A 12,442-nucleotide genomic window follows, 5' to 3' on the forward strand; every position below is an offset into this window, starting at 1 on the left:
GTTTATTCTTGGTCTAACTCTTGAGGGATATCCCACCTACACAGAGTGCTTAACTCTTAAACTGCCTGGCTTTCCCTGGTGGTTAAGAAACTCCAGCTGGAATAAGTTTCTTTCTTTTGAAGAAGAGCTGAGTGGGGAGTTGAAGGTACTCACATCACTAGTGACTAATGGGGATGTGTAGAGAAGATGTTTTGTATCAGAGTACACATGTGCATGCAGTTTGGTCTTCGTTTTCTCCAGTGTTTTGATCTCTGTGTAAAGAGTATCTGGCAAATTAAAAAAAAAAAAAAGAATAGAAGCAATAAAAAAACATATAGCTCTTCCCCTTCATTTGTTCATTGTGTTTTGCACAAATTAGAGTGACTAAGTGAAAGGAAATGTAGGGGTTTGCAGCTTGAGACTAGATTAACCCATTGGTGTGGAGAGACCTAATAGGATACCAGAGAAGAAGACTGATAAGGATCAGCAGGTTAGAAAAGGTGTATTTTTACGGTGCTTGATGTATGAAGCAATGACAGAGGGAGTAGCAATGGTAGTGGATAAAAGTTTGTGCCTTTGGACTTTCCCTTTTTCCTTCAGCATAAAAAAGAGACTGGTATGTGAGTGTAGCTCAAAATATATTCTATGAGACTGGTAGGATTTTTAGGTCAGCTTTTGTTCTTTTGGGTTTTTTTTTTAAGCTTTTGAGTGGGTAGTAGAGTGATTGATTGTTTCTGCAATTGGTGTGTGTTACAAGTCCAGTGACATTCATTGTTCAGTGGTGGACATGCAGCTGTGGGCCAGAGCAATGCCTGTGGCTGTCATTTCATTCCCTCTGCACAGAAGTGAGGCCACTCTACAAAGGCTTGGAATCATAGAGTCTTTAAGCACCAATGCAACAGAACCGTGAATATCTCTGTTTCTTTGTGAGCAGGGTTTTTGCCTTGGTGTTAGGTGGATCTAAACAGGTTAGGGACAGACCTAATCGAAAAAAGGCAAAAATTGGAAGGGAGGGATAAAAACAGGGCACAAGGAAAGAGATGGAAAGGGAGTGAAAATGTTTTTGATACTAAAGCTGAGAAGGAGAAAAGTGTCTGGAAGAAACCTAGCTAATGACTCCAGTGGAGCGACTGTTGTTCTGTAACAAGAAAGAAAGAAAGGCTTTACGATTTTCCTCTGCAAGTTCCAGCAGTATCTGTGGGAGGATTGATGTTTTCTAATTTTGTAAGCTGCAGCAGGGGTGTTAAATATTGGTGACAGATCAGATTGGAATCGTGCACATAAAGGTATTTTGAGTGGTGAGAGAAAGACAGGCTGTCCCAAAAAGATATCTGAAAAGACTCAGTAAAGAATTCAGTGCCTTTTTCTTTCTTTTTTACTAAAACATCATCTGTGAGGTTTGACAACAAATGGTTGTAATTAATGAAGTGACAGTGCAGATGTCAATATCTCTTCTTTCTGATGCATTCAATTGTAGGAAAAAAAGAAAACTGTGCAAAAGGTGATTTTGGGGTAGTTTTGTACAGGAGGGAATTGTATGAGGAGCATGCATGGATTGATGTGATTTTTAGTTCTCAGAAGGAATTCTCAGGATGATGAGGAATCCATTTTGAGGAGTTAACATTCCTAGCAAGTGAGTTACTGGACCAGCACCTGCTCTGCAAGCACGAGTCTGTTCTGATTGGCACCAAGGGGCCAACATGAATCCATTGTTGGAAGCTTTGCAGCAAAGCAATGAAAGGAGTTGTACAAGCTGTGGTTCTGCCTCTCATCTCGTAATGGGGTTACTGCTCTCCAATTTCCGTTCACAGTCACAGTGTTTCAGCATGAACAGCACTTTCTGACAAAGACATGAGCTGGGACTGTACTACACTGTCATTTGGCTTAGAGGGATACTTAAGCTTCTGCTGGCTTAAACAAATAGGAAGTAAATGGACAAATCCCTCCTCATTTCATTACTCCCTCTTCTGTGCCCCACAGTGAAAGTAATCGGGAAGAGCATTCATGATCATGTTTACTGTAATGACCCTCTCCTCTGGGGATACTCTTGTGGCATCTTCTAATGTTAATTTAGTATTGATTTATGATTCTAATTGATATGCTCTAGCTCTTGTTCATTAAGTGACCACATGCAGGGTTCTCGTATTTTGTGTGTTCCCTGTAAAAACCTGTGCACTTCATTAAATCTCAGCATTAAAGAAAGTGTTTCCAGGCAGAGCAATATTCCGACAGCACATAGCAAATGTGCAGGAGGGTCCCAAGGTCACAAACTCCTTTCAGAGGTTAATTAAGTCTGAAAGAAAGGTATGCTGTTGTAATTAAATAGTAATGAATGAGAGGCCAGGAATATTTGGTGCATAATGCAGTACTATGAGGCAAAGCCAAAATCATCTGCAAATTTATTGTTTTATTTTGTATTCTATTATAAAATACCCTTGGGTGTCAGTGTAATTTTTATTCTCCAACTTGCCTATGACAGAATGGGGATTAAGTGGTCAGCCCTGTCATGCATATATGTGATCATAATACACCTCAGTAGAGGTTTCTAAAACTCTAATAGCATTCCCAGTATGCTGAAGAGGGCTTTCATCAGGAGTGTGATGCCTTCCCCATTCTGCGGGATCACATTTTTAGTCAGAGGGGAAAGTGCTTCCTTTGCCACGTTCACACTGGAAAAGCCATGGCAAGTTTTGTTTTCTTTTAGTAGTGCCAGCAGAAATACAGTCATGTTCATGACCCTGTTTAAGAGTTCATCAAAATTCCTCTTTTAGTTCCTGTGCTATTAGGATTTAATATTTCAGCGTGTTCAAGTGCATTAGGCTGGATCATGACACAGGACCATACACAAGTTGTCAATCCAAGTGTACTTTTTCTTTGTTTTCCCCAACCTTCTTTGAAAATTAGCCAATTCTGACATTCACACACTGACTTGTTCCACTCTGTTATCTCTGAAGAGTTAATTATTTTAATCTCTAAATATATTATATGAATCTAGAGATCAAAAGCCTGAGTTACCAGGAGGTTGTAGCTTTAATTCCTTATTTCTGTGTTTAAAAAGTAATTTTAATTATTTTATTTTCTCATCTGAAAGCTGCATTTGCAAACTGTTTTTCCCACATTGTAAAAGACAGAAATGGGGAAAACTGCTCCTATGCACTCCTCCTCCTTGGAGCTCTTCCATGCACCACCATCAGCCAGGAGCACAACTGAAAAGAAGTGGCCCTTCTATTCCACAGCTTGGCCTCTGGAAAAGCTGTATTGTTTCATGAATGCTGCAGCCTGCTCTTCTTGGGCCTTAGAGCTGATTGTGACCCCATTGCTTGGAACAAAGATATTCTCCACCTCCCTCTCTATCATGGACATACCTATCTAGGTAAGGGAGGTGGTGTTTTTTAGAATTAGGGAACCACATAGCCTGAAACACTCCAGATGGGATCCCCAAAAACTGTTGCTGTGTCAAGTGCACCTGAGGGTCATTGCTGCCTAGAGAGAGTGGGTGTGCTGCACTTCCTAAAATACATGGAGCTGGATTTGAAGGTGAGAATGATCCAAAATCTTGGTGCCTTTTTATCAGCATGTAAGTCCAAATTCCAATTTATTACCAGTTGGCTGGCTGTAGCTGGCTGGTGCAGGCTTGTTTTGCATTGGAATTTAGCAGGTATTTAACAGAACTTAGGCAATGGCTTTGCTTACAATGAAGTAGAGTTTTCTGTTAATCTTCAGGAGGACTTTCGATTTCTCTCCAAGAACAATTACAAAAGTAATCTCAGTCACAGTTTTTCTGCCAATAAAATATGAATCTCTTACCTCATTATCAGGCAGAGAGGTCTAATCCTCCTAACTTTACACATTTTTCAAAAACTTATCAACCTGAGAATTAATGTATTACTACCTGCTGGTATTAAAATGTGTGGAAAGAATTATCTAGTAGTGAATTTTAGACTGAAGGAATGGGCCACACTGTCATTCAGATGAATTACATCCTCTGTTGAATGACATCTCTAATGATGGTTACACTCCATGTCACTTGTGGTAGTCTCCAGGCTACTCCCAGAGCATCTCAATATACCCTAATTCAAAGTGTCTGATTCACAGCTCATCTGTGTCCAGTCTTTTCCAGAACATTTCCAATGCTGCATCCATTCAGGGTTCTCCTCTCCCTTCTTTTAGTGCACATGGTGCAGATGGCAGCAGGGATATTAGACCTCTGAATGTCTTCCCTAAGGAAAAATTACTATAACTGTATGTAAAGGGAATTGCTTTTAATAAGAGCTCATCATTGCACTTGTATTATTTATAGGCAGCTCTGTGTCCTTAAGATCTAGTTCTCATCCTATAAGAAAAGGTAATTAATGTGTTGAAATCTAATAAAAGATTAAGTCAAATTGATTATGACAATAATAGAACTTAGTAGAATAGCAGTTAAGGGTTATATGATTTTTTAATCACAATAAAATGTGAAGTTCATATGGGGGTATTATTACATTTTTTTATAATAAGCAGGGCACCAACAGCATCAGTGTTAACATCAAATTATTTTCAGCTACTCTACTTGATAGACAATTACTTGTGCAGAGGCCAAGACAAGGATTTTTTGAAATATGTGTTACTTATCAAGAATGAGGTATTTTCTGTCTGAGTGCTTTTAACCCACACAGACAGAGGGAAAGGAGGAGGATTGAGGAGGTACATGTACGTTTGTAATGTTTTTAATGCCTCAATCCAGTGCACAGGGTTGTTTTTTTTTTTTTTCTGTGATTGCCACTTACAAATAAGAACAAATCTCTTCATTGACCTGCATCTCATATCTGTCAGGTAGGTAGTTATCTCAATGTTTTCATTTGTGCTCTCAAGTGGCAGTAAACTAAATGCTGCAGACACAAACAGGAAGAATGCCTCAGGTTCTCTTCAAGCTTTCCCTCCACAGCACGATTTCCTTGCTTTAGATGAAACATTAATAAGGACAGCCAGCTTAAGTAACAGGCAGTAGGAGCTTGGTAGGTAGATCCTAGCCACAGCCTGGGTATTAAAAGCTTAATAATAAGCAGGAGTAACACAAACCTACTTTCTCAGCTGAAAATTTGCTGTAGCACCTTAGTCTACAGGTGGGTGGGGAGAGATGGACAGACACATACATTTGTTTCTTGAACACAGTTAAGACCCTTACATGTGAACCTGGCAATGTTCTGGAAACAAGCACAGCACGCACTGCCATTATAACTACTACCAGTCTCTGAGCTGTTTTAAAGCTAGCTCAGATTTATATACACTTCAGTCAACCAAGTTCTCAATGTAGCCTTGGAGACCCTTCACAATGCCCTTTAGATTTCTCTTGGTCATGCTTGCAGGTTTTTGGGGGTTTTTTTCAGATTTTTTTTCTTTTTTTATGTGTGTGGTTTGCATTTTAGTTGATGGTGGTTGGTTTTTTTCCTTAGCAAAGATTATCTGGAAAATTGCTCTGTTTTGAATGTATTAAAATATAACAAAATAATTTTACATCCTCTTCTACTCTACCAATTCTGAATGCAATGATGAATTTGCTTCTGAGCTTGAGTTTTGCATTGGACTCCTTGTGTGTTCTGACTCACCAGCTGTGCTGCCAGCTGTGTTGTGTGTAGCTGTGCTGGTTTCAGATGGAGCTGATACAGAGCTTCCCTCTCCCTGGAGAGGAGAGATGCTGGCTCTGTGTGCCAGGCAGGGCTGTACACATGCAGGGTTGAAGGACTGGGACCTAGGGAGGATTTTAGCACATGCTTGCAGTTTCTGGTGCTTGTCAGTGATAGCTATAGTCAAGACCTCACAGTGGTAGAAATATAATGTGATCTGAAGGAAGGATTACTTGCAGACCTTGACCTCTTCCAGAATTTAGCTGCCTTGATGTATTTGTGATCCCTGGAATTGTTCAAGACCAGTCTAGGTGGGACTTTGAGCAACCTGATGTCATGGAAGGTGTCCCTTCCCATGGCAGTGGAGTTGAAACTACCATGATCATTAAGGTTCTATACATTGAAATCCTTCTATGATTCTGTGAATTGCAGTTAGCTTTTTCTCCTGAGTTAGGACTGCCAAGTCTGTACCAAACATAAAAACCAGCACAGACTCCTGTGATTATGAAAGCCATTTTATGTTGAGCTGAGGATCAGTATTTCCTTGGTAAAATTAGTTTAATAAGCAGAAGGTGACATTTTAGTAGGTCAAATGAGAGTACCATGTGTCCACACTAGCCACTTCCCAGGTATGAGAGGTCTGAAAGGATATGGCTTGCTTCATCCTTTTATCACCTGTGAGCTAAATTGTGAAATAACTAATATAAACCAGATCTTCAGCTTTTGTAAGTTACCTTGGCTTGATTAGTTGCTGATCAGTTATTCCAGCTGAAAGGAAAAGATTTTATCTTTTGAATATCTCTGTGACAGCTGGTGATTTTGAGTGGTGAAGGAAGCTCTGAGAAGCAAGAAGGACTTCAGGTTTTGACATGGCCAGTTCAAAGATTAGGGTTTTTTCCCTGAAGGGGTATTTCCCACCCTTACACTGGATACATGGTTGTGCAATTACACCGTCTTCTTTTCAGATTAGCCATCCAGGGAGCTGCAGGGAGTTCCCTCTGGTGTTGGGGGTGGCAATGGCTAACTTCTAAAACAAGCCTTTTTTTCAGGAGGCATTGGAAGCTGACTGCCAGGGGGGGAGTGTGGTATTTGCTGGGTCCCCAGGACGAAGGAGGAATTGAGAATCTGACTCCATGTTCTTAGAAGGCTAATTTATTATTTTATGATATTGTATTATATTAAAGAATGCTGTACTAAAACTATACTAAAGAATAGAGAAAGGATACACACAGAAGGCTTAACAAGATATTAATTAAAAACTCCTGACTGACTCCACAGAGCCCTGACACAGCTGGATGGTGATTGGTCATTAAGTAAAAATAATTCACATGAAACCAATCAAACAACCACTTGTTGGATAAACAATTTCCAACCACATTCCAAAGCAGCAAAACAGGAGAGAAAAATGAGATAATATTGTTTTTCCTTTTTCTCTGAGGCTTCTCAGCTTCCCAGGAGAAGAAATCCTGGCAAAGGGATTTTTCCAGAAAATATGACAGTGACAGAGGAGGAACTTGACTGCAGCTAAGCTAATGGAGAATTACAGCTAGAATAGCATTTCCTTGTACTTGGGAGTCTTTGGGAAAGCAGACAGTTCATATAGTAGCCAGGGTAACACTGCAGCAGGTTTCCTTACATTACTGTATTTCATTGCAAGTAGGTTTGTTCACTAATGAGCAGTGAAAAGAAATAAAAATTTAGGTCTGTCAACCAAGTCACTGTCAACCAGACAGTCTTTTGCATCTATTAAGGTGCAGAGCATAGGTATGAACTTACCTGTTTGGTACAGCAGTTTAAATGTTTTACAGAAGAAAATGTCAAGAGAGCTGATTTTTCCCTTGATGAACACATTTTGTCAGTCCCTCATTCTTTATCCCTTATAAAAAGTTTAGCATATAAAACCCTGGTAGAAAAACTATTTCAATTGAGTACATCAGGCTGTGATCAGAAGGCAGATTTATTGATACGTGAGAGTAGCAGCTTTATTTGTTTCTGAATTTCATCCATATGTCAAGTAACTATAAAAGGTGGTTTTATTCTTTAATTAGAGCTTCATCAGAGGCATTTTAATTGCATCTGTGCTCATGAAAATAGTTGTTTCAAACACTTTTAATCTCTTGAAAGACAGAACTGCTTGTGTGCATTCATAACTGCAAACCTGTTGACTTTGCTAACTAAAATATGGCATTGGTACCTTGACTCTGTAGAGGCTGTGACAGAGCCAGAAGAGCAAAACAAGGATTAAAGTGAGAAGGATCTCTGCCAGGTGCAGGAGCTTTACGGAGCTGTGATGCCCCAGCCCACTGAGACAGAAACCCTGGTATACTAAACAGTTTTCCACCAATTCCTTCAGAGCTCTAAGCCTACTTTTCATCTTTTCAATTAGTACAAACCTTAAAAGAATTTCTATTAAACTTTTCAATACCTTGTTGTCTAAATCACAGGTTCCAGAAAATGAAATACAGTCATCCATTGTACAGCTAAATTGTGGAGAAATGGGAGAATTCTCCCTTGAGTTTATCTGATGAAAGGGAGGGTGCTTTTTGGTAGAGGTTACTCAGCATCAAATAGAGCCCAAGTCTCATTTTGTATGCGCATTTATCTTCTGCAGTCTCTCTAATTAATGCTGCAGTGCTGTGCTAGGCAAGAGGTGCAGGTACCTTTTGAAATGCTAATGCTCTGCTGGAATATCCTGCTTGTCTGTCAGCTCTGGAGAAGCTGCAGCAGAGGTCAGCAGCAAAAGGTTTATTAAAACTTCTGCCTCCTAGTGACTTACCCAGTTTCAGTCATACAAAGACAACAGACTTCAAACAGCTCTCTGCTGTTCTGGGTCTTTTCTCCATTCCTTGCCACGTGGGCTCACAATCCCTAAAAACATGAAGTGATAGGTTTTGTTCCTCTGTGTAGTCCAGGCCTGCAAATTATTATAAACCTTATCAGTGTAAGGGCTTGAAACTTGAAGGAATTATGTTAATATGTTTAAGGTACTCAAGCCCATCTTCACCAAAAATAAAAATGGTTTGCTCAGTGGCTTCTCTGCAGGCAATCAGAGCCTAGGACAAAGAAGCATGTTCAATAACTGTACAAAATCAACTTTGCCTTTCAATAATTGTGTTGTAATCAGATGTTCTGGTTTTCTTCAGAAGACTTCTTCTATGAGTAGGTGTTCTTTAAAAAAATTTTTATATGACAATTCACTTTTCATGGCATCCTACTCATAGGTAAGTGTAGAGGTGTCTCTTTGCGGCCACAAAACGGAATATCCATCTATAAAATGATGTGTATGTGAAAATCAGAAAAGAAAATGCAGGCCCAGAGTCAGCATAATACAGACTTTTGAAAACCTGCAGATTTCCTCTTGTTTGCTTGAAACAAGTTGCTCGGTAAGGGGATAAATCTCTTCTCATTGTACTCATGACTCCTCATGTAGAAAGGGCTCTAGAGGATTTCTGCTGCAAGCTACTTACTTCAGTTCTGGAAGCAAAGGGCTTCTTCAAGCTCAACCTCCCCTGCAAAGATGTTCCTCCCTGTTTTTCTAAATATGTAATCAGATGCTAAACTCAGAGCAGGTACTGAAGGTACTCCAGTGAGAGTAAGTAAAGTAATGGGAGCAGGGAAATCCCAGTGACCATCTTTCACATGTAACTCTTTACTGTTTGATTGTGCTTGACTTTTAAATGTTCTTAGTAGTGTGAAAGTTCACAGAAAGGACACCTAGAGTTTAAATACCAGTCATCCAAACTGACTTTTGAAATTGCATAGTTCATTTTTCAAGCCACACTGAAGATATTGTTAGTAACTCTCTGATTACGTGGAAAATTATAATATGCATGTTTCTAGCATTTCTGGGAAAGAAGAGGAATTGTTTATCTTGTCTTGGAAAAGTCTGTTGCCTTGTAGCAGCAACATCTAACTTGGCACTCCATAAGCCCTGAGCCTGCTCTGGCTTCTAGTGCCATCTTTTTGAGACTAGTTTCTAAATCTGTTTGTGTAGTTTGTGGCTGCTCTAAGTTTACAACATTTTAGGTCACATCCTTTTGATTCTTCATGCAAAGTATAAAATGTTAATAAATACTTTACACTTCTTTAATGTAATGACTATTTTTTCTCAATTTTTTGAGCATATTCTGCCATCTGTTGCTTTGAAATGAAAAGGGAAAACTGTTTCAAGGGTCTTGCCAGCCTCTATCTTCTTAATGAGTCAGATGCCCTCACCTGTCAGAGGCTGCAGTGCTTATCTTCTCCCCCCTTTCTTCTGGCTTTGACTCCTAGAAGATTGGAGTCTGGCACTTCCAGAGAAGTATTTATGCTTTGCTTGCATTCAAAATCACGTGCTTGTGGGTGACTGAGGCACTGGAGTGTTTTTTGCCCCTGCTTTAATGTGCATCCCTCAGTCACGCTGCCCTATGCAAGGATGAAAACTCACAGCTGCTCAGCTCCCTTTTTTAAAATTCCATTTGCCAAGGATCCAACAGGAAGATAAGGTGCTTGAGCCTGTGCAATGCTGAGTTGTGCTGAATAGCTTCAGCTTTAAGTTGCTCTAAGATCATGTATTGCCGTCAGCTATCCTTTATTTTAAGAAACACTTCAGTTTGTGAGTTATATAAACAAGACCACAGGTACTTAGCTGCAGTCCCTGGGAGTTGCTTGTTCTGAGCATACTGAGTTTTTCATTAAGTACATGTACTTACCTGAACACAGGAGGATGTTCAGCACCATGGCAGACAAGTGAGTAGTTCTTAAATCTCATAGCATGATTTATTTTCATTCTCCATCAGCTGCAACTGGAGAAAAGCTTCAAATATTGACTATTAAAAAGAAAAATGCAACAGTTGTAGCTATCATTAACTCTCATCTTTGTCACTGAGGGACAAGGTTTTGAGGGAGGGTGTAAGCTTCTTTGGATTTGTAATGATAATGGGAGAAAGTTGTGTCTCTCCCCTCTGGAAGATGTCCCCCTGATGTGTGCTTTGCATAGCAGTTTGAGCTGAAGATAATATGTTCTTCAGTTTATTTTAGATACTTTTTTGTTATTTGCAAGGTGACACTGCATACCAGACAAGCATAAATGAATGCATTGTTGCCTTCATATCTTCACACACTTTTATCTTTTTCTTTAAATCATAGGGTTTGCAAATGAAATAATACTTACATGCTCTTTAACACTAAGCTCCTTAAAAAGTAAGGAAAAAAAAAGAGGCCGTTTTCCAAGGTTGCCTAATATTCCAAGTACTTTTAACCCCATAACTATCTGATTGTAATATGCAGATATGCTAACAGTCTGTGCAAAGAGTTTAGCTTATCTGTGTATAGTTTGATGTAGGCATACACTCGCTTTCTTTGTTAAATTGTTAAGTGTTTACAGTGCTGGTGTTGTACGTCCTCCCTTTTTTTTTTTTTTTTTTCTTAGGTCTTATTAAATCACATCTGGGTTTATTGTGGTGTGCTGTTTGGGAATTGTTTTGTGAATTGCATAATGAACATTAGGGTTTATTAAAGCCTTTGAAGAAGGTGTGGGAAACGGTTGGGGTTTTTTTTGTTGATGTTGTTTTTTCTCTCTGAATTCATACAGAACTAGCACATCATTGTCAGTGACACCCTGCTACAAACATTGTATAGTGATAAGGGAGGCTTGGGGGATTGAAAGAGCAGTGGTGGGAACCATGGAGTCAGAAAAAATGTAAGCTTACTGTCTTCAAGAGAGTCTTGTTTGGGAGGTAGAGGGTGGACAAGCTAAGGACTGGGGTTCAGCTGTTTTTTAAAGCCTCTTGATAATAATAAGTTATGGAATCATTTGTGTCATCTGTTCAAGATCTATCAAACCGAAATTCTTTTCTATGGTCAGTTTGAATTGATTAATTATATTGGTATTTTTGTGTTGGGCTTCTGAGCTGCAGGTGTGAGCCTTTCTTGTGGTAACCTTGTAGGTAATGCAGGAAGGTATTTATAGGTTGAAAAGACATAAACTCTGAATATATCTCACTCTCTGACATTTCTCCTTTACCCAGGAACTCACTTCTGTGCAGCTACTTGGAGCATCCAAATATGCTGCTCTGACACAATATATAAAAGGTACCTGCTTGTGCTGTACATGTCTCTGAGAGTAAAAAGGCACTTTGATCTTCACAGCAGATAACAGTATACTTTTGACAGATTTAAACAGACCTAACACCTTTCTGATGAGAACAGCCCTCACTTACTCTTTCTGTCAGGACATCAGGAGGGCAAGCTGAAAGTGCACCTTAACAGTTAGCAAATATAGAGTGGAGACCATTAACTTCTGTTTTAGCTTTGGATGGGTTTTTTTGTTAAACTGTGATTTTAATGCTTATCCTGAAGTAGTGCTAGAGAGTTTTATCTTCTGTATTCCTAAGTGCTAGATGCTTAAAAAAGTCAGAGCTGACTTTGCTTCATGTTCAGTCTGCAGCATTTTATCCTCACTGGTTTTTATTCCATAGGGATGTAGCTTGTGTGTGCCTATCACTCCAGGGTAAAAGACACCCATTTTCAAATTTATTTTTAGTAGTGAAGAAAAAAATATAGGGAACCCACTCTGAGCCCTTGGATGATACAGCTGGGAACACATGGTTTGTCTGCATGGGATTATTTTCTATGCTGTAGCTGAAGGAATAAAAGGGTCTGCAGATACTGCCTTTAAATGCTCATGTCTCTGATGTTAACATTTGTTTAAAAAAGGTTAATTGCATGCAATTATGTGCTAAAGGAGCTGCATCACAAGAAAAGTCAATAGTACTAGGAAACTGTAACTTTGAATTAATGATAGAGCTGAGCAGTTAGCCCAAGCATTTTATTTAAGAAGGCAGCATGGGTTTTTCTTTAGTATAAACTGCTAAAGT

At 39.3% G+C, this 12,442-nt stretch overlaps 1 protein-coding gene across 3 annotated transcripts in view; it reads left to right on the forward strand.

The window, feature by feature from the left end:
- The window catches only part of TPK1 (thiamin pyrophosphokinase 1), a 303,717-nt gene that overhangs the window by 128,314 nt on the left and 162,961 nt on the right, over nt 1–12,442 (forward strand). Inside the window, exon 1 of one of the 3 annotated variants that reach the window (XM_066557124.1) lies at nt 10,246–10,313. The exons of the other annotated variants lie outside the window; for them this stretch is intronic. Coding sequence (XP_066413221.1) covers nt 10,267–10,313 — 47 coding nt within the window. The 5' untranslated portion in view covers nt 10,246–10,266. Of the gene's footprint in view, nt 1–10,245; nt 10,314–12,442 lie in introns of those variants that run through there. 3 annotated transcript variants of the gene reach the window in all.

This window comes from Molothrus aeneus, chromosome 1 (assembly GCF_037042795.1).
Source record: "Molothrus aeneus isolate 106 chromosome 1, BPBGC_Maene_1.0, whole genome shotgun sequence".
Taxonomy (NCBI): Eukaryota; Metazoa; Chordata; class Aves; order Passeriformes; family Icteridae; genus Molothrus; species Molothrus aeneus.